Here is a 23,648-nt window from a genome sequence, read left to right on the forward strand (position 1 = left end):
CGATGACTAACAGACCTTCCGCTGCAACTATGCGACCTCATCTCCAGCCTCCCTGCACTTGCAGATTATGCTTTCCTAAACACAGTCAGAGGGAGGTAATTTTGGTTGAGCCTTTCTAGATAGCTAATATTAAAAGAGAAGCTAGTTTATGTTAGAGGATGCCGAGTGTAGAGCTTCCCACATATCTCACCTGCTTTATATGGAGATGGAAATAACAAAAACTTGGCTTTCATGGCTTTTTAGTTGCTTTTAAATGTCTTTACTTGACATTTATCAGGCTTGCAACCAATTTAACTGCAGCAGTTGTAGTACAAGTATCATAGCACCTCTCACTCAAATCTATTTTCAATACCACTCACTCAATCCACACTGAATGGAGAGACCAATCCTTAATGTTAAATTCCAGGTGTCACAGCAAAAAGCTGTACTGAAACATTACTGCTTCAGTAATGCCAATCTACTAAAAGCCAAAAATGGAGAATATTAAACACAAACTTTCAGAATGTATCCATTGAAAAAGAGAAGAGAAAGAACGGTCAAAGATGAAAATTTGTAAATCAGTGTTCAATTTGCAGACTGGTCCTCCTGTTCTGCTTCTCATTTCTTTTCCATTTTATCCCTTATGGCCTTAGGATGGCTACGGCAAATCATGAAACCATGGTCACCAAAACAGTGCTGTCATTCAGATGTACAGTTCTGCCTTTCTACCAGAGCTTATCATGTATGAGCTCTGAAACAGATCACATAAACTGTTATTCATCCACTTCAGAGAAAAGTGGATTCAATAATCTCTCATGGAAAGCTTTTTTACTCCAATCAGCTCACTGTGCTCCATAGTGCTTTTGGAGCACTCACACTGGCTTGGGCTCAGCCTCTGCTGTGGAGATATAAGTTCCAGTGAAGGACCAAGAATGTACAACTGAGGCACAAGTTTCTGCTGATTTATCTACACATAAAAGCTTCATGCGACTTGGCTCAGACAAAATATGCTGCTGTATTCAGGCACAGCACTCACTGCACTCACAGGCAAAGAACAGACTGTTCAGTGCCAAGAAGCATGGTAATAAACTTCAGAACCACAATTCATTAAAAAATTCATAATTAATAATAAAATATTTATACTTCACTGGATGTAGAATATTTTTTACAGGAACACAATTTATAATATCAACAGCACAAACCTGATGCTTTATGAGGAACTGTTCCAAGCATGGGGATATTTATAGTTGGATCAGCCATTATGCCTTTATCCAAAGAGTGCAAAGACAGGAACTCGTAGTAGTACTCAGCCTATGACAAAATAAATGAAAAATCTATATTCATTTTAATTGCATTCACAGAAGCAAACTATTTAGCATATAAACTAGAGAAGAAAAATACTACACTTTTCATTATGCCATTCTATAATTTCTGTTGGTTTCTACAATTTCCCTGAGTGTTTCTTCATCTAAGTATAATTTTCAGGTAATTTCCTCTTATTTCAGAGATTACAAGTGACTGTACAGTAATCAGGATGCAGCATATTAGCAAGGAAAGTGGCCTCCATTTGGTGGACAACTGTTACATAGAGAAGACTTTTTTTTTACAATCTGGACTATTTATCTGGCAGACAACAGAAATATATAAACATTAGGCTAATTCTTAAGGCTGTTTTTTGTGCAGAATCCTTCTGAAAATGATGGTGAGCGTGGATGACCTGCTCGCACCAAGAGTGCAGTTTAAAGAGCATGCCCACGTGCACGATGCAACTGTGGCATGAGATTATCCAAGCTTGCTCTGGGTTGATCTGCACAGCACAGCACGTTGCCTTGGGCAAACAGTACCAGGCAATGAGTAGCCACATTGCTGGAGTGCCATGCTAGGACACATATCTTGCTTACAGCTCCGACACTGCCCTGTTCAAACTCAGTTCATTAAATTGTTCCAAGGGTGGAGCTGAGAGTTCTCCTACCAAATTGGCTTCATGTCACGCATTATTAACTGCAACATAAATGATTTGTTTTGGCAATTCCCAAAAGGTGTTGGCATGATTTAAAAACTACTTTCCACTACCTTCATCCTACTCCTCATAAGCACCTGCGTTGTGGCACAGAGTGTAGGCTTTGGTACTTTCCTCCATGGGACTCTGGCCTCTCTTGATACTCAATGCAAAGTGATGTCACGTGTCTGCAGAGTCACTGTACAAACCATGTACACCTAAGATCTATGCACCTTAGCAAGTCACTGGAGGTTTACACTACTGTCAGCAGCACAACTGCTGGTGTGCAGAGCAAGTGGAAATGAACCTTTTACACTGAAGTGTGGATTCCCACTTACCAAGAAGCATTAAAGGAATCACATGTAATTCTACCTGCTGTTCTCAGAAAAGTCCTTGAGGTCTTACCATGGGCACTGGCAAAAATGTGTTTACATGCAGCAAGTCACTGACAGTAAATGGTATAGTTCTGTCTACTTTTTAGATAAAACCGTGAACTAAAGAGAGATTAAATAAAAAATTTTATGAGTAATTTGGCCTGATAAATGGTAGCTAAGTTATGTCTACAAGATGCCTGTCAATGTCCTTAGCCAGAAGACTGTCCTTCTTCTCCTGTAATGAACCGGCTCCGTAGTACAAGGAAGACATGGACTTAATGGAGTGAGACCAGTGAAGGGCCACAAAGATGCTCAAGGGTCTGATGTACGGGGAGAGGTTGAGAGAGCTGGGACCATTCAGCCTGGAGAAGGCTGAGGGAGGATCTAATCCATATGTATAAACAGCTGATAGGGGTCAGGTCAGGAGGCAATGGGCACAATACAGAAAACTTCATCGGAACCTGAGAAAACACCTTTTTACAGTGTGGGTGACTTAGCACTGGTACAGGTTGTCCAAAGAGGTCGTGGCAACTCCATCTGTGAAGATACTCAAAACCCAACTCAAAACAGTCCTGGTCAAGTGGCTGTAAGTGACCCTGCTTGAGTGGACTAGATCATCTTGAAGTCAGACTGTCTAGTCTGACTCAGATCAGCCTCAGCCCCTCTGTGATTCTGTGCTCTGCTAACTTGAGCAAAAGCCCTGGCAGGGTGTGAAAGACCATCTTCCTTTAGCTTCTGATGACAACAGAAAAGCACTCATGACTTGAGCAGGAAGGTTGTTATGAAATTCCTGATCATCCGTGGCAGAACATCCACTCACTCTGTGCGGACGTGTCCTAAGGTGATTCCAAACAGTATGAGGGGTTACCCTGTACATGGACAGTCTTCAGAGGGTGTTGTGTAGGCACAGAGATGTTAGACAAGGACTCGCAAAACAATAGGGAAGGAAGCAGTGAGAGGTTTTAAGGGTGAGTTAAACACATGGAGTAAATGTGAGAGGGAGAGGGACATGGAGAGAAGCAGTAAAACCAGAGATGAAAAATGAAGTCTGGGGTTATGTTCAAAAGGCTGCTTTTAATTAAAGATGGTTTTTTTCCAATACAATATACCATGCCAAAATATGAAAACAAGCCATAAATTCAAATTGTGAACATTTTTGTTTTCACATAAAACTTTGGTTTGGAAAAATAATTATATGTCTCCACACATCTATAGAATAGTGCAGTGAGTGAGTCAGTGCTGCACTGTCTGTTTCTCATTGGTTAGCTTTGATGTTTGGTTATATCTAAACCAGGTCATAATGAGTTATGACCTGGGATATTAAAACATCATGTTCTTACTATTCTAGTAAACAACAATTGGTAACTAGACCAAATAGCTCCACTCCCATATTTCCATTGCAGTCGCACTCTTGTAGCAGGTCAGCTTGTGAGCCAGAGCCCCAATTAGCAGGAAAAGGACTGGAATTTCATTTTCCAGAGCCAAAACGATGCCTCAGGATAAAGACAAAAAGAAAGTCCCCTGTGGAAAAGGGGACCAATTACTACATGAGCCACAATATTCATTGCCTTTCAAGGAAGTAGTTCCTCTAACCAGAGTAGAGGTGTAGCAGTGATTAGAGCCTGAGGCAAGAATACATTCTGATCACACATTAAAAAGATGGGAAGAGACATTGCACAAGCAACAGGCTGTTCAGGAGGAAAGCCACATTGGGGAGAGATACCTGCTCTCACCATTTCTGTACAAAGGTTTGTACATCTGCTGAGTTGACAAAACTGAACTTCTTGAAATGAAGTACCTAAGAATAACATGAAACACCTCAGGTAGATCCAGCTGCAAAGTTATGGAGCCATGTGCTGCAGGTATGTTTGCAAATCATTTGCTGGACTGAATTGGTTAAATTTTGACATAAAAGTTATGCACAAAAATCACAGTCAAGAGAGGTTGCACAGTAGCAGAAGTAGAGTAGTTTAACTCCTCAAACCTGTGAATCTGAAACAAGATTTGACTGCCATAAATCCTATCTGTTTGGAAAAAATCTGTCTTGACACAATCCCTACATCCAGTCTCCAATATAGTCCTGTTGAAATTGGAGTTGATTGCCAATTAACTTGCATTAATCATCATGACTGAAAAGCAAACAACATGCTCTCAGCAAATACTTGCCATGCTTCAGCCTACCATGAAATTTAGTCATAATGGTTAATTGAAGATATAGGTCTGTGCAATTAAAATATTGTCTAGTGACTACCATAATTTATGCTGTAAGTGGCCATTGTGAGTGACCTAGTAGTGAGAACCAAACTTCCTTGGATATCGTTGAGAGATAAAGGGGAAAAATCCATAACCTGTAATCCTTTTTTCATTATAAAGATATTCTCATGTTTTTTGTGTTTGTTTTTTTTTAAGCCAGTTTATGAACTCTCTGGTACATGAGGGTCAAAATTTGGTAGTGAAACTAAATCTTAGAGGAACACTGTTGTCAGAGGCGGTGGAGGAAATGGGGTTTCCATTAAATTACTGATCTTTGACAATTGCACTCTGCATTCACAGAGGACTTTCGGATTGACTTCATGAAGCACCCGAGGAAGAATATGCTTTTAATTCTGTATAAAATCTTTGAGACCCTCAAAAACTGAGGCAAGGGCCCCTGCAGATGTTGTGTGAATAGTCTGGGGACGTGGTGCTTTCAGGCAGCAGGTAGCCCTGTGCAGCTGCCCTTTAACAGTTCCCTATGTAGGTAAAGCCCTCAGCAAAGGCAGGAAATTTCACTTTAGGCAAATAATTCCATGGTTGGGATTAATTTTTATGGACTTTAAATGTCTGTTTTCTATAAATCAAGAGGAATTTAAAAGGTTATAAAAATAACGAAGCCGTCTAACAAGTATTGCAGCAAACATCTGTCAGCAGTTTCATTTTAAATGAAATACAGTTAAAATTCCTACAGAACTCCACTCTTTGGTACAAGATTCACTGTCCTGAAGTTCTCTTATCACTCAGATGTCATGTTGTATCTGACTTGGTTTTTGTTTCATATTTAATCAAAGAATTCACAATATTGTGCTTTACGTTTTCTTCATTTTACACAAAAGATGAAGGATGAGAAGTAATGCTAGTACCTGAAGCAAAGCTAAGCAGCTTAAACTGTTGTATGTCACAGCTCGATAACCTAATGAAACCTACACCCTTTCTAATTATGACATGAATGTACGTTATATATGAAGTGAACGTACTTTGGAAGTAGATGTAAGAAATTACTATATTTTCTTCTCATTATTTTAAAGAGATCAGTGCTGAATGTTCTGTTCTGTTATCAATTAAATTACAAATATATTCTAATGCCAATTTTTTTCATTTAAAGAAAGAAACACATAAAAAAATGTTCCTTTTTATCCCAGATCCATGAATATTTCTGGCTATACACACACTAAAAGATTCTACCATGCATTATCCATAGCAGATGCTCACAGCTGCATATGCCACGAATAAAATCATAAAGTGAGACAACGTATGTGTTTGTTAGGTGTTTACAGCATGGACCATTGCTTCTCCAAGATATTAACCACATTAGGTCAGAGAAATTGTTCTATGTTCCAAGATGAAACACGAAGCAAAGTGAGATGAACTCCAACAAAGAGTATCCGTACTGTGCATACCAGGCTATTGAAAGAGTCTGGCCATGGTATGTGTATGTACATATATATATGAACAGTTTGTTACTGTGGTGCAGTCTAGACATTGCTGTAATGAGCAACATAATGGTGCCTCCTTAGACAAGCAGATCGTACACTGTCTGCCTACAGACTGCCTCTTTTTCTGCTAAGGACAGCAGCTTCGCCTAACCTGTTAACTGGTCTTGTCACAGAGTGGGTAAACCATTTTTTGCACTTCAGCATGACACCCAGAGACTTCCTGTCAGACTCACAAGGCAGACCCAAAATGGGAGGCATACTTTACAACATGAAGTGATACATAAACATGGTCTGAGAAAACCAGTTTACACAGAAGACAGGATAACCTGTTTTCCAGTACTGGCTGCTAAGGGTACGGGAATGAACCAAACACCAGGATTAAGAACCGCAGAGACACACATAAAAAGAAGTTTGGTGTTTCTAAAAAAAAAAAAAAAGAAGGACACAAATTAAAACTCAGAGAAATGGGCAATCTCAGAGAAAAATACACTATGTGATAGCGGTAACTAGGCAATGCTGTGGTGAAATGCTCACAAATCTGCAGACCCTGTTCTATGCCTGCTTTCTTCACATTAAGAAAACCACAGCAGACTGAAGAAAATCCATGTGTGAGAAGGAAGACTTTCTTAACAATGGAGCGAATCCCTGCATGAAACTTTCAACAATAACTACTTGTGGTTTTAATGGTTTTAGAAGAATGGTACAAAAACTCTCAGACTTTGTCAACGGAAGATGGTTAACCGGTGCTTAATGTCTCTTGTGGCATGTAACTGTGGATGACAGATCAGATCCTCCAACAGCTGGAAAATAGTTGGAAAAGAGAAATTTCTTGTTTGTTATCAAAAGAAGCCTCCGATATTTAAAGCTGACACTACAGGTTTCCAAGAATGCTTTGCAGTGGAGAGATGGACAGAAATCCCTGCAGAATACATTAGCTTTTGCTCCAAGTAGTGCAAAAGGAATTTCAGTAAAGATAAGCAACATGAAAAAGTCACTGTCAAGAAGCTTGGTGAGGTCACAAAATAATAGATTTAGATTATATTTAGCATAGTTTCTGGCAGTTGTTGTGCTCTTTGGGAGACATGGGAAACAGGGAAGCTACTTACTCACTTTGAGCTGATATTTTCTCTCACCAGACCCTGAGCTCTGGAAGCCCTTTAGCATTTGAAGAGGTCATTTAAAGCCAATCTGAGACTGGAAGCTGAAGGGCAGACAGAGTGGGATTTGAGAGAGAAAGAAGTGAAAAAATATAAATCCAAGTATATCAGCAGAACATGAACTCTGAAAGGCTACCTGAGATAGAGGGACAAATAAAAGCCTATTGCACATTCCTGTCCATCATTAGCCTGCTAATGGAAAGACAGTTTTGGTTTAGATCAGAGGCAAGCCCTTGATGTAGTAGGTATCTGCAGTGGGGACAGGGGGATCATTACACAAGGCTAAAGCCTTGGAAAGCAGCATACAGGCAAACAGATCCATGCTAAGTAAAAGCACACTGATACAAAGGCATGTGGCATGCAGGATTACTTAAAGAACAGTCACAATAAATTTACTCTCCTTGTTGAGGAGAGTCTGGGAGTTTCTCGCTCATCTACCTTGCAAAAAGAGTACAACTCTGCACACTTAGACTTCTTTTGTTTAACAGATTTTCTGTGACGTGTTTTATTATAGGTTCACTAGAGTTACTTTTGAAAAAATGAAGTTACAAGGGGATAAAATCATTCAAGTTTTGATAAATATGCACAGTTAATTACACCTTGAAAAGTCTCTAGCAAGGAATGACATTTCTCAGCATGAACCAGGCCTGGTGCATAAGTTTCCTTTAAAATGTTTTCTCACATATCTTACAGATGAATATTAAATAAGTCTGCTTTTGGGAAGGAGAGAGAAATAAACAGTACACCAAAAAGAGAAACAGCATTAAAAGTTCAGGTTTTAAATAAGTAAAAGATACACAAACCTTAGTTATCTTGAAATATTTAACAAAACCTATGTTCTGGTATCCTGAGAACTCGTAAAAGCTATTTTCCTGAAGAGTTAATTCTTGTTCTAGGACAGCACGGGCTAATTCATTCTTTGGTCACCCAGTAAAGTATCAGTGCTCTTCTCTCCAATGGAGATTTCATGACCAGCGATGTTCAAAATCTCCCAAAGCTAATAAAAAAGGGGAAAATTTCTACTGCTCTTGGAGAAAAAAAATAAAACACTGTCTCATGAAGTGAGTTCCTAACAAAATAAGTCTCTACAGGTCTACTACTGCCACCTGAAACACATCTATGTGGCTCTATCTACACTGAGAAAAAACTGCAAGGTTATTTTCTCCCCCTCACAGATTTAAAAATAAGTAAAAAGCTGGCTGGCTTATCCTGGAGTTCATCTTTACACAGATTACAGACTGTTTGCAGTTTTCAGCTTTGGATAGACTTACTTATATCAATAATTACCCTGAAAATTCTTTTCAGAGAATCTCAAATAATTTCAATAAAACCTTTACAGTTAGGGAAATGACTGCACTAACAACCATTTAGATTAGTTACGATGGAGATCGGAACAGACACTACATTTAATTAAGCAGAATAGTTTTAAAAGCACAAATGTAAACCTTAGAGATGGTGGCTCATCTGATGTGACGAGGAAAAGTTCACAGATGAAGAATACGCTAATCCACTTCTTGAATGGTGGTAAACACGGATAATGCAGACAGATTCATTTTGGCTGTGCTTCAAATTTCCAACCCTTTGTTCTTAAGCCTCACAGGATGGCTTTGAAGTTGAGGATAAAGCTCCTCTAGCACACCATTACCAAAGAACAACCTTCTGATTATGATCTCATGAAAGTGTAATCAATTACTTACACAAGTTAAAAGCCTGGCAAACAGCAAAGGTCACGTAACTGGGCCTTTATTGAGTCCATGTGTTTCACTCTTGGCTTTAACTGGCACTCCTGTATAATAAATATAAATATCTCTCCTCAAAATGTAAGCAGTGAACTCAACTTACGAAATCTTACAGCAGCTTTTGTCAGACTGGAGTCCTTCAAGAGTGTCAAAGAGGGATGCTTCCACTTTTGTGTCCCCATGTGACAGAAAGTTTGCAGCACTTCTGAGTGAGAGTTTATTTACTGCTCAGCACACAATTGTCTTTAGCCTTGTTTTCTAGGCAAATGAGTGTTTAAAAGTTATGGTGAAAAGGTTCTGAAAAAATTCAACTCCGTCCTGACTAGTTGTTAGGAAAGACTTCTTTAAAACTGCTCTTTTAACATCTGCTGCGTTCATTTTCAAATGCCTTTCTGTGTGAAAATGCAATTTTGTTCTTGTTTTAGTCTGCCATTGACCAAAGAAAATTCTAAATACTACCATGAAAGAAGAACTAAATCTACTACTATAAAATATTTGATTAGTGTATCTGAAAAGGAACTCGTGTTTGCTGTTGTACCTGAAATCACACTGATTTGTCTATTGAGTGAAGACTGCTGAATGTACATATATTTCTGTATACCATACAGGCCTCCACACAGTTATGTCCTCTGTAACTATACACTGAATTTTTCAAAGCAAGATGGACTTATCTTCAGAGTAAAGTAGGGAAGTATAATCTTATCCCCAGTTTCTGATGAGAAACTGAAGAGTTTCTGCCTTTTGGGCTGTTTCCATAGGCAGGGTGAGCACAGCTTCATACCTGGGTTACAGTACCAGCCTCACAGAATCCAGCAGTGTATTTCCCAGCATTTAAATTAAATATCTACTCTAAAGTCAGATCATTTTTGACTTCCTGTATACTCAAAGGAGAGAGACTAGCACTTGCAAAAGAAAATTCAGCCCATTCAGAGTCTGATTTACCTCCTGTCTTGAACCACCTTTCTCTCTCTCCCTGGGTACAAATGGAGTCTATCCACAGCATAGGCATCTTCATATGGCCTGGACTCTGCTGACTTGACTTAGGGTCAAGTTGAGCTTCCAGATGAACCCTTTGAACACACTTGTAGGAATAAGTCTTATTCAGAAAGGTGGGAAGTTTATTTTAGGAAAGCTGCATCCTTCTGCTGTGATTTTTTTTTTTTTTTTTAAACTCTGGACAATGTGACCTATCATGTATCAGTATAAATCCTGACAGACAGGACTGTGAGCTGAAAATTCCTCAGAATGATGTCTTAAGAGAGAGACCTTAACATCATTTTTATTAGAGAAAATGCAACAGGGACAGTTTAGCCTCAGACATGAATGTGTGGACCTCCCCAGGCCAAATTTATCTCTGACGAATAACAAGCAGGAGTCTAATGACAGCAAAAGTCTATACTATGCTTTGAGATCACTGTCCCATTTAGGATTCAAGAGTTTTGCTAAGATCAGAGATATAATTTATTCTTTGATGCACAGCTATGGCAAATCTGAGACCAAATCGTCCTTTTTGTCACTCAATACGTCCCAGATGTGCTGGCAATCCCTAATTTCTGCTGAAGTCATAGGCTGCTGGAGATTCCCCAAATCCCGCAAACCAGCCCTTATTACAAATGAAGTAAGCAGTTCTGGGCTGAGTGTGGTCCACATTACTTTCAGGAAGAAAGACACACTGGAGAAGAACAATGTCCAATACCACAAACCTTGCTGAGCTGTCAGGTCTGCTCTCTGCATCACCAGTTGATGTAATATTTTTGAATTTCCGTTAAAGCTTTCGATACTCTCTCTCATGGGATCCTTCTGGACAAAATGTCCAGCACACAGCAGGATAAACACATCACATGGTGGGTGAGCAACTGGCTCACGGGGGGAGCACCGAGGGTAACAGTGAATGGGGTAACATCTGACTGGTGACCTGTCACTAGTGGGGTTCCACAGGGCTCCTTCCTGGGCCCTGTGCTCTTCAATATGACTTGGACACAGGACTGGAGGGGATACTAACTAAGTCTGCAGATGACACAAAACTGGGAGGAGCTGTTGCCTCCTCGAAAGCAGGGAGTCCCTGCAGAGAGACCTCAACAAATCAGAGGACTGGGCAATCACCAACCATATGAAGTTCAACAAGGGAAAGTGCCGGATTCTGCACCCAGTGTAGGGCAACCCTGGATGTTCATACACATTGGGGAATGAGATGCTGGAAAGCAGTGCCACAGAAAGGGACCTCGGGGTCCTGGCTGATGGCAAGTTGAACATGAGCCAGCAGTGCCCTGACAGCCAGGAGGGCCAACCCGGGGGCCTGATGTCCTAGGGGGCATCAGGCAAAGCATCACCAGTCGGTCGAGGGAGGGGATTGTCCTGCACTGCACTGGGGCAGCCTCACCTTGAACATAATGAAGGTATTAAGCTATAAAGAGCGTCCAAAGGAGGGCAACAAAGATGGTGAAGGACCTTGAGGGAAAGCTGTATGGGGAGCTGTTGAGGCCACTTGGTCTGTTGAGCCTGGAGAAGACTGAGGGGAGACCTCCTCACAGTCTACAACTTTTTCGTGAGGGGAAGAGGAGGGGTAGACACTGATCTCTTCTCTGTGGTGATCATGACAGGACCTGAGGGAATAGCCTGAAGTTGTATCGGGGAGGTTTAGGTTGGATATTAGAAAAAGGTTCTTCACCCAGAAGATGGTTGGGAGCTGGAACAGGCTCCCCAGGAAGCAGCAAACCTGACAGAGTTCAAGAAGCATTTGGACAATATACTTAGGCATGTGCCGTGACTCTTAGGGATGGTCCTGTGCAGGGCTAAGAGCTGGAATCCATGATCCTTTATGGGATCCTTCCAACTTGGCATATTCTGTGATTTTGTGATTCTGTGATCACTCCAGGGCACAAAAATTGTACTTAGCATACCAGCCTATGGGCCAAACCCTCCCTGACACTTTCAATGGGGCTCACTGTGATACCAGTCAGCTGAGTTCACTTGTTTGGTTCTGCTTGAATTTTTTCCAGTTAGAAGATGCTTGGGGTTTGGGAGTTGATTCTCTGTTTTGATTTGATTTGCCATACTTCTGGTAGCTCAAGGCAGCCTAAGACTGCACTGATGCACTTCCACCCTCTTCAGACACAGCCATGAGATGAGCTAACCAAGACAGTAGATCAAGTTAAAAATTAATCACTTCTTTCTGTAGGGCTAGTTTTCAATCAGAGCAGCTTCCTGAGTAGCCATATCAGCACTGGCACAAGAAAGAGAATGGAACTATGTGACCAGGGATAGGAACAAAGATGGGACAGTGTCAGCTGCCAGCCTGACAGAAGCTGTTGTAGAATGGCACCGCAAGTGAGGCAAATTGTTTTCATTCTGTTGACAGATGTCAAATTTCATTATCCTTTTATTACGATGTGGGGAAGAAGATAAGCTGAGAATCATTGCAAGAAGATGGTTCCTCCAATGGCCTGCTGAAGCCAACCAAACCTGCACCCCAACAGAGGACATGCATTTCCAACGGCACTGCCAGAGCCGTCGTGTGAACACAAAGTTTTTTATCTCTGTGAAAAATGAAAAATCTAAACACATGATCCCACCCTCAGAAATACCTTGTTATTTCTCATTAAGGTTATACATCTGGAATAATTCAAGTTGACTCAGGTTTGTCATATTTTTTTAGCTTTCAGTTTTCAGTAGTTCATGTTAATGGTTTTCTTTGCAGCAACCTCAGACTAAAAGAACATTTCTGAAACATGACCACGGAGCTGTACTCTGTAAATGGAATATGACACACCTCTTGGGAAAGTGAGACAGATGCCAAGTGCTGTCTTTCTAACTGTGGCAGGCCACATAGGTGTGCTGGGCAGCTGAATCGAGAATAGGCTGCACATCTGTCTTCAACTGGCTTTCTTGCCACGTCTTACAAAAACGTCATACAGAGTCTTACGGAAGAGACTGGACAAGGATGCTGCACCAGGAGGCTTTGTGACCATAGCAACCAAACACACAGTCTGCCAGTGAGGGAATCCACTGGTCAGGATATAACTTGTCTCAGCTAAGGATGCTGTTGTTCTGGTGCAAAAGCAAGGCCCATACTCTGCTGCTTTTGCCCATGAGGTGCTCAAGCAAACCACACTGGAACATGGACCCAGAACCAAGGGAGCCCAACTCTCCAACAGCTTTGCCATCAGGGTGGAACACACATCGTAGGGGCTCCTGTGGATCTCCTACGATGTACCAGAGAAGGACGTGCAGCAGGTACAGTTCAGGAGGCTGCAGTTGAGGAAGGTGCCACATAACCAGCTCTCTCCAGCTCTGTTCAGACAAGGGGCTCTCCCGCACCCTCCTCAGAGTGTGGGGAAGGAGATTCAGTCTCTGCTCCACTCTAAGTGCAGAGACACACTGCATTTGGTTCATGCAACATGCAAACTATTTTCAAACTTAAATCTCTGAGGAACAAAGTAGTTTTTCTTCCTAATCCCTCCTACCTTTCAATCTTCTTTTTTTTTCTTACGGAAATAGAGGAAATGCTATACAAAACCCACTTGTGTTAATAAAAAGTTTCAAGAAGTCTTATGGCACCCAGTTAAACAGTCTGAAATCAGGAAATACCAGTGAATAAAGCTAAATGTACAGACTTAACTCTGGTTTTACAGGACATAAAACCTCATTAAGACATGAGCCCATACTAATTCTCATACATGAGACATAACTCGATGCAGCTTCTTCTGTAACTGTAAATTCTTATACAACCAAAGAACTGCTCCTACAGATTTCCTTAGAGTGAATGGCTGTTACAAATGTTGAGTAATCTTTAAAAATTTGGTTCTTTCAGTCAACTGGACACTTTAATATGTAGATTCCCAATAAACCACTTGGTTGCAAGTTGTGCAGTACAAGACACACAGAGGTTAGGGGAAAATATGCTTCCACATGAAGGCCAACTACCTTAATGTAATAGTTTGTTGCTGTAACTTTTCAACTGTATTTAATAAACTGAGATACATGTGTATGAAGGGTGGTATAAACTGGAATGCCACAACTTGCTGACCACAAGATTCATCAGAAATGTGTTTTGGGGAAATACATATGAAAAAAAGGTCAAGTCCAAACTGTGCTGGTCTCATGCAAATACCTACATATATTTCAAATACAGATTTTTAAAGTAGTAGAAGTCTGTTTTCAGAAAAATTATGATTTATGTGTAGGTTATTAACATACACCTTAAAGACAACAGGTGAACAATGTATTTCAGTTAAAACATCCACTTTCCATGATATACTGAAAGGTGTGTTTAGTTAATAGTTGAATTTCCAACATGCACATTGTTCAAACTTTAATCCAAGGCTTTTCCTTTTTCAAAGAAACGTTCTCAAATATTCTGTATGCACTGAGAGTGGTCAGTAGCTCATCTTGTGCTTTCCAGAAATATAACTTAGACTCTACCAGAGGAACTAATTTACTAATAGCATTACTAAAATCTGACTTATCTGGAAGTCTATAATCAGAGATGAAAAGCAAGCTTCCCCTAAGCATCTCTGCTGCTTGATTATCATCATACAGATGCTTATGCATTTAAAGTAAATTGTCCTGTGAATGTGCCTGGGGTATGAAAACTAGATTTGATGTCAAGGCATAATAATAATAATGTGCAAAAGAGTGTTGGAAACTCTCATAATCGAGCATCACTCCGAGCAATTCTGTTCAGATTATAAGAAAAGCTCCAGCCCTCCTTTCTATGTCTCATCACGCTTAGGGAAGTCCCTGCAGACTGGCTCCTTCCTCCACCTTCCTCTCTCCTGAGTGGAATAATCAGACAGAGTCTGAGCAGGAGAGTGGCACAACTCTCCTCTGGGCAGAGAGGATTAGTTTGGGGATTTTCTTCTGTTTTAATGGGGAATGGTTATAAATGAACCAGAGAAGGAAGTCTCTCACAATACCACGTTCACAGAAAGCAAAGGCCATCCCTTTCTTTTCATCTCTCACAAAACTGGCTTTCTGCTTCCTGCTCTTCATGAGACCTCTGGACCAGGGAAGGGAAGAAATCCTGAAGAACCTGGGTATGCTCCATCATGTGCTCTAAACCACAAAGAGGAAAGATCACACTGCAATTACCTCAGTCTTTGCAGACAGGAACAAGAATATACAAATCAATATAAACCTACAGACAGAAGTTTCTGTTGAGGTTGGGAAGAGGTGGAGTAACAAGAGATTTTACAATAATTTGCAGAGATGGTGAGCTCTGTGCCTCCATGTCACTATTCCTCCTGTCAGCAAACTTTCAGATCACTCATCCTTTTAAATATTTCCCAATAATTTATTTTCATGAATTTATACTGCTTGGTTATATTTTACAGGATGAGAAAACCACTATTTTTGGATGAATAAAGGTATTATATAAATATGTTACACACTTAGAAATGTTTTAAATCTTGTAATTCTATTGTCAGGTTTTAATTCATAGAATCACAGAATGAAAGTAATAGTGGTATCATGACACTATAAAAATTATGAAGTTTACTTGCCTATTAAGTGTTTGGCAAGACAACCAAAAAGGGTCCATAAATTAAGCAGGGTATTCACACTGATAAAATTCAAATGTGAACTCTGTCAGCAGGCAGGATAAGATACAGACTTTGTCCCATCAAAGGAAAGTTATTGTTATGTCAAGTATAAATGTGAAACCCATGCAGTTCTTGATGTGATGAAGGCTTCTAATTTCTGCCTTAAGGGACAGTACAAACCTCTCCACCCTGTATCTAATACCAACATGTACTAATACCAACAATACCAACAGCTCTGACCAGATGGAGGCAACCTATTGGGTCAAAAGCTTTCAGCTATTCTCCTTTGCCAACACAGAAATCAGATCCTGTCTGTGCAATCTAAATAGATGTTCCTTTGAAAAACTGGAAGAAAGGAGATAAAAAAAGCGCACCAGCATAAACAAATAAACAAACAAAAAAATCAAACAAGGCAACCGCCAATATGCCCTGTTGGCAAATTATTTCCCAACTCTTAATATGGCTCTGCATGTCATTTGTCACTTGTGATTACACACCCAGGTAACTGTATTTTGCCTCTCCTTCCTCTCTGACAGATGACAGATGTGCTCTGCTGTGCAACCTGCCTGTTCTCCCTGAGGCCCTGCAAGGAACACTGCAAGCACATAGCTGCTTGCAGCAACTTCATGTATCTGTGGCTTCACAAGGGAAAAATAAACTTGTTTCAATCTAGTTACTCAAATGGACTCCAATTCAACAGTTCAATTTACTTCCCAGAATCTCTGCAAGAAAGAGAACTGGCTAAGGCTCAAACTTGGAAAAAGGAAAGCAGTGTTTACGGTAGTTTAAAAGGAACAGGTTGAAGCTGGTACTTGAACTCCTTACCGAAAGTGCTCAATGGACTTGATTATTTGCCTATGCAGTTTTAAGTGTCAGATTCTCACTGGCTATATCAATATTCACATTTGCAAGTTGAGGGCAAGGAGAAAACATTATAGGAAGAGCCTTCTGCTCATCATCTTCTGCTCATCAACAAGTTGTGATCTCTCCATGCCTTCCTTGTGGTCTGAGAAAAAATAGGTTCATAATCACAGTATTGAAGGCTCCGAACTCATTCTCTGATGGTCAGGATGGTCCAAGAGCCTGCCCTCTCCTCCTCTGGCCAGCCATCATTGCACAGGCTGCCTCCGTGGCTCTTGCTCTTGGTTTATGCACTTCAGAGCTGGAGACAGATCTTCTCATTAGTGGGCTGCTGTTTGTGAGTTTGTTTTCCCTGGTGATGGGCCAAAACCTGAGGCTGGGAGACTGCCAGGTCTGATATTAGTCATATTTATTTCCTTTAGGATCAGTTGGGTTTAGCTAGCTGTTTATCCAGGCAAAGGGGTAACTTTGCAGGATTTGTGGGACCAGCTCTAAAAGCAGGGTTTGGTCTTCAAGTTATTTATTGAAGTATTTGGCTGTGATGGCAGTGAGTGCTGAAGCAGCTCAAGGTAATCGTCCACTTTTCCTTGTATGGTTGAACAAGATGGAACTCCACTAGTTAGTTGCAAAACAAAGTAAACTTTCATTCTGCATACAAAAAATCCAGGGTTTTTCTTGCTGTTTGGCTGAAAAAATCCACCCTGAAGCTTTGCAAGTCATTGCTAAGGTGTTTTATGAACAGACTATGAATCCACATACCATGGTGGATTTCAGCTATCATAGTCAGTCCCTCTGTACAACAGTATTTATTTGCTTTATTTGTATTACTTTCTTTTGAGGTAGATTTTGATTTGCTGCTTCACTGTGATTGTACAAGCCAGTCTCAGTTTTTTGTTCCTGCCTGGCTTATTTTTTGGAAATGGCTGGCTTGGGGATGAGAGGAGACCAGTGGCTTTTTTGTACCTTGACTTCAGTAAGGCCTTCAGCACTGTCTCCCACAACATTCCCACAGACAAAGCAAGGAATTGGCATTTAATAAGAAAGGTGGACTGCGCCAGTCGGAGGCCAACTGTTAGTGGTGTACCTCGGGCTGATACTAGGTCTCATACTGTTTAACATTTTCATTAATAACCTGGACTTTGTGACAGAGTGCACCCTCAACAAGTTTGTAGATGGAACAAGACTGGGAGAAGTGACTGATACACCAGAAGGTCCTGCTGCCATCCACAGGGACCTCTACAGGATGGAGGAATGGTCAGAGAGGAACCTCGTGAAGTTCATCAAGGGGAAGTGCAATATCCTGCACCTGAGGAGGAACAACCTAAGGCACCAGTGTATGCTGGGGGCTGAGCAGCTGGAAAGCAGCTTAATAGAAAACTGCCTGGAGATCCTGGTGTGCACCAAGTTGACCAGGAAGCAGCAATGTGCTCTCGTGACAAAGAAAGCCAACAGCCTCCAGGGGCTGCAGCAGGCAGAGCCCTGCCAGCCTGTAGAGGGAGGTATTACATTTCTACCATGTCTGGGCTATAGTTTGATATAGTGAAGAGCTTGGCCACAAATAAAGAGTTAAAAAGCAAATAAGCAAGAAACAACCTCCCAGCAAAAAAAAAAAAAAAAAACAACAAACAAACAATATGGTAGAACAGAAGAATAAAAGAAACTAATGCAAGTAAAATAGCATCTTTCAAAAGCTGGAATTTGTACACAAAAAGGAAAATAGAAGAAGAATAAACTCTGGCAAGCCAAGTGTAAAGCCACAGGAAGGCAAAATAAAAGATATTTGGAGATGCATTTTCTTGAAAGCCTTAAAAATATTAATCAGGAACTCACTGTTCTGAGCTCAGGTATACAGTTCTGAAAACTCTGTTTAACGTGATGCAAATGTCTACTACATATCAGTTTTGAAAGCTCTGGGTAACACCCTATTCCTTACATATCTGCACACCCTAGGAAAAGTGGGATTTCTTACAATTGTTTTCTATGTACATAATTTACTTGGCTAGAAGTAAGTCTATCATTCTCATAGCTACCCAAAAAACCTCTTTGGAAAGCGTGATACCAACAGAAGATGTTGAATACATGAAAAATTCTTCTGGTTAGCTCTTACTTTTTACTCACTGGCATTACTTGTAATGGCATTAACTTTAGACCACTAAGAAAATATCTGTGAAACTGTCTGTAAAAAAAGAGGTGATGTTGACACAAAACATTTTCACTTCCACAAAGAAGAGGAAAGCAATACAGCCTGGATTTCATACTTCAGAAAAGCTGTTAGTAACACAGGGAGTGAAATCTGTACAATTTCACAAAATACAGTCTTGAAGCTCGGGGTGTCCTTGTTAGTTCCAATGCTTTTCAACAGTTATATTGTACGTTGCAGCCAATACTGTAAAAATAGTGAAAATATTTTATTACTCTAGCTTTCTTTTGTTAAAACTGTATTTGAATATTTATAGAAAGGATAAACAGTGAAAATCTTGAAGAATGGTTTACTTAACATAGCTTTACATTGCTGTGTAAAAAGAATAATTGTGTAGTTTACACATATACCATGTAAATTACTAAGGAAACCAGATGTAGCTTACACTACAAGGTGCTTTGTAACTCATCTCTGCTGAGCAATAAATCCCCCCCGTTTTCTTCTTGGCAAAACTTTGAGAAACTTTACTGCTGTTTTCTATCAGCAGATAGAACAGATGGCTGGCACATGCCTGCTTTACTAAGAAAGTGGGATCTCCACAGTATTACTTTGATCCCTGGTGGCATGTCTACAACACAGAGATGCAAAATACCACAGCTGAGCAGAATCTAAATATTAAAGGTTTGGTGCTGTGCTCTTGATATGAGAACCCCCTGTCTAAAAATCATGCTCACAATATGTAAACATCTTCACATTCCACACGGAAATTTTGGTCTGGTGACAGGAAACCACAGTGAAGGTACTACTGTAAATCTCAAGAGTGCGAGTTTATGAAATTACTTTGACCAAACTTTGAGAACAGCCATACTTTTGCTGGGGAAAAAAACCCCTAAATTTTGCATATGAGATATTTTTTAAACTGAAAAGCATCGCTGTAATCACTGGTTATAAATAAGATATTTACAAAAAATTCAGCAGTTTCTTTGAAGAAAAGTTTTCTTTGAACAATTACATCTTTTGAAATTCACTATTTTTTAGTTTCTTTCAGTTCATTAGGGAAATAGCCATGTTTGAATGGAGCACCCTATTGTATCACTAATGCCTTAAAACTGGTGGTCTATTCTCCTGGCATAGCTGGATATTCCATTTTACCTTCACGGTCAGGCTACACCTCTGCACTAAGGCAATTCCAGAAAACTCAGCTGAGGTGGGTTTGATGGGGTTGATGGTCACATTGCTGAGGTCAGAATTAGGCTTCCAGGAGCTATTAATTATATAGTGTTCCTAACCTTCACTTTACAATATAGAAACAATGCTAAAAAAATGCACTGATGACATGTATCCCCTTTTGGGCATTTTTTTGCTTTACTCAAGGTTATCAATTACTCTTTGAGAGTTGTTTCAGATGCCACATCACGGGCATGCATTCAACCTTGCACCAGGAGTGGAGCTGTGGGGTATTAATAACAGTGGGGAGTGGGAAGTGAGCTGCTGCAATAATTCATTTGACCCCAAATACTTCTCCCATATCTCAAAGGAAGAAAGCAGCCTGGGCAGGTTGTGGCCCAGACTGACTGTTTTTGTGGATCAGACCAGTGACTGCTACAGGACAAAAATTCCAGTTTGCTTTTTGTTTTCTTTTTTCACCCCTTGTCTATTAAATCAACCTGGTTGCTGCTCTGTCACTGAGCGCTAATCAACTTTTTTTTTTTTTTTAATATGGTTCTCTCCCACCAATGCTCACTCACATGTGAACTTCATTTTATTGCTGTCAGAAGTCTCACTGGAAGTTAAGCATACATACTGGGTTTTGTGGATTTGGAGCTTAAATACCTGTCATAAGTTCCTAAATGCTGTAGAGATGATGTTATCACTGCAATCTTTGGTATCTTCCACTGGTGGGCACAGTGAAACATGCCACAGCATTAGTCAGCATGATAGAGTCTCAGTGGAAAGTTTATAAGCTCAATCCTCTGCAGATGACAACATTGCCATTTGGAATAAAAGCAAGGAGTACGCCAATGAGCTCTAATGGTTACACAGATGCCTATTGTATACTATATATTAACAGCGATTTTTGCTTTTTTGAACCTTTTAAATCAAGAAGCAACCTTTCTAACTCAATTTCACCAGATTACTTTTTTTTTTTTTCCCCCTAAAGAGAATATAACATCTGTAACCTTATGTCGAAATTCATAGGTAAAAGGATAAAGTGCATAAAAACATGACAATCCTATTTTGCAGTATTTTAACCCCTGGCTCATTCTGACTTCACTAGAAAAAAAAAAAAACATTTTCAACACCTTCAGACCCTTAAATTTGGGGGTTGCTTTTATGTTTTCTAATAACTAATTATAAGCAATGGACTATGAACGAAAAGCAACTAATGTTTTTCTTTGGTTAATGTTTTCTAGCGAAAATGGTTTTAATTGTTTATCATACAAAATCTTTCTCACATAAAATGTATCCAGGACACAGAGTCCGCTGTATCAGAAACATAGTATCTAAATGCAGAGGGTTTTTACCACTTCAGCTTACAAGGAATACGGATGTAATTTAGTCCTTAAAATGTGCCTTTCAGCAGACATTTTTGAATTAGAATATTCAGCAGTGCAGGACTGAGAAGCACTGCCACTCCCTGGGTTGAATTTTTTTACTTGCCTAGAACTTGGATCATTATTTGTCCCAGGAGCAGGCAGATGGAATCTACCCACACAATATTTACACTCACTTTCCACAGGTGTAAACAGGGATGCAGGGTGCCCTGTTGGAGATCCAGGTGTGGTGGGTTGATCTTGTCTGGCTGCCAGACACTCACCCAGCTGCTCTTTCACTCCCCCATCTTGTTGATAGGAACTTCGTAATGCCATAGGCAGGATCTCCTGTACCTACTCAGAAGTCTATCTATAGATCCAAAAAGGGTCTAGTCATTCCTAAAGGCTACTGAGAGCCACCAAAACCTTGGAACCCCAGAGAAACATCTTCAAATTTCAAGTGGAATACAAGGTTAAGAGACCTGTAAGGCAGAAGACTCACAGAAGAAATATTTCAGTTTTAACAAACAGGAGGCGATTGTATGTTAGTCAACAGCTGTTTTACAGAAAGCAGACTAGTACTTCAGCATCTCAAATGCCCTCCTCCTTTCAAAAAGGACTAGTTTCCACTTCTTTTCCTTCTTCCTTTCTCATTCCTCTTTCCCCTTTTCCCTTATCTTCTTTTCCTCTCCTTCTCTTCTCTCCTTCTCTCCCCTAACTTCCACTCCCCATTTCCTCTTCCCTGACCTAAAAAATTTCAGAAAAAAAGTACAGGTAATAACGGTAGCAAGTATTTCACACTTTCCTGGATGTGTCAATGGAAACTTTTAAGAATGTGTATACTTAGAACCAAAATAGAACAGTGGAAAAAAAAAAAAGTAAAAATGTACTCATTTCTTCCTCTCATAAAATATTGGAAATTCTGGAGAAACATGATGTTAATTTAACCATTTAGGTATTTCACTTAGTAATTATGCTCTGTCTATGAAGAATTCAGTAATTCAGAAAATAGGAGGAGGACTAATGGGTTAAACAGCTTTGCTGCTGCTCAGAAGGTGTTTTGTTCTGCAGGTTGCATTAAGCAGAACATTTGCCTGTACTGTCTTTAAGCCTGTGACTCTTCTCACTGAAATCAGTGTTAGAACCATCTTTTCCTAATTACCTACATCTAGGCAGCAAAAGGAGAGCACAGGAAAGAAATACAAGAGCAGGGTTCAGTCTAACACCTCAATCATCCTTTCCAAAGAGAGCTACTTTTATCATGAACAGCAACTGAAGCTGGCAGAAAAATAGAGTAGGAGATATAGACCCAAAAAACACTCATTATTTCTAGATGTCTAAATGCCAACCCTTAGCGTACAAGGTTGTTTTCTCTGTAAAGCTGAACAGGAACGCCAAAGACCTTGAGCAAGTCACTTAGCCTTTGTGAGCAAGTTTTGTCTCTCCACATTCCCCTCCCTCTCTACAGGAGGGGATGAAGCATTTCCTAAAATCAAAGGCTTTGGAGGACAGCAAAAATTGCAAGGCCTCAGACAATGCCTCAGACAACACCAAACAAGTCCTGTAGCTAGAAAGAGTATTTTCAAACAACCAAAACCACAACCAACTTTGTGAAACTGCAATTAGCTGAATTATACAATCAATTTTCACTGAGTAATTAAATGTAAATATTGTTTAATCACTACCCAGCTCTTTATTATATAAAATCAATGCTCAGCATTGTAAAAATGAATTAATTTTATCCATGGTTTTTATGTCACCATGATTTTTCCTGTACCCATGATAATGTATGCTAACAAGTTTCAGCTTTATGCAAATTCAACATATGTTGTCAGTGTGTCAAATCATGCACGTTTCTTCATGAAAATATGTCACAAATTCTTACTTTTTCAACAAAAGAATCCAAAGGGATTTACATTCTGCAGATTTACATGGTTTTGCAACTTGATAAAATGAAGTCTACAGAAGCGAATTATTATTTATCAGATTTACTGTTTACAGATTAAGCCTGCTCATTTAGTACATAGACATCAATGAATAACCCGTAGTGTATGTCTATAAGCCAAAGAAAGTCGAAAGAAAACTGCATCCACGCAACTAGTGTCCAGTATGAAATTTTATGACAAGTACAGGCGACTGGGGTCTTCCAGGAGAACTCCGGCTCACGCGTCACCAGTCTGCGGGCTCTCCAGGGCCCGAGACACCCGGCTCTCCCATGCATCTTACAGCCCGACTTCCAGCGCCGGTTTCTCGCTGCTCCCGGAGCCCGCCCGTGTCCCGGTGCCCCGCTGGGATGGAGGCGCTGCCCACGGGGGCCGGCGAGGGGCACGACGGCCGCCGACCCCCACCCGGGACCGTCCCGGCACGCCTCGAAGGGGGTTTCCTCCACTATTCCAAGGCCGAAACACCTGCCCGGCTTTACAGAGCCGCCCCCGCCCCTTGCCGCGGCCCCATCTCGACACCTACCCGTCCTGTTGCCTGCCAGGTGAAGTTCATGGCGTGGATGCCGACGGGGATGGCGGGCATCCTCTGCTGGGCTTTCCTGAAGTCGTGGGTGAACGGGGCCATCTTCCCCTCGGACACGATCAGAATATCCTCCTCAAAGCCTGCGGAAAGCAAAGGAGCGCGGTGGGC

The 23,648-nt window shown here is 40.6% G+C and overlaps 1 protein-coding gene across 1 annotated transcript in view; it reads right to left on the bottom strand.

Moving 5' to 3' along the window:
* The window catches only part of WIF1 (WNT inhibitory factor 1), a 42,789-nt gene that overhangs the window by 18,936 nt on the left and 205 nt on the right, over positions 1-23,648 (bottom strand). The window contains exons 2-3 of the mRNA XM_050325362.1: positions 23,481-23,620; positions 1,182-1,290 (exon numbers count right to left, since the gene is read on the bottom strand). Of these exons, the coding sequence (XP_050181319.1) occupies positions 1,182-1,290; positions 23,481-23,620 (249 nt within the window). The remainder of the gene's footprint in view (positions 1-1,181; positions 1,291-23,480; positions 23,621-23,648) is intronic.

This window comes from Myiozetetes cayanensis, unplaced genomic scaffold, assembly GCF_022539395.1.
Source record: "Myiozetetes cayanensis isolate MyiCay16 unplaced genomic scaffold, myiCay2020 scf3, whole genome shotgun sequence".
Taxonomy (NCBI): domain Eukaryota; kingdom Metazoa; phylum Chordata; class Aves; order Passeriformes; family Tyrannidae; genus Myiozetetes; species Myiozetetes cayanensis.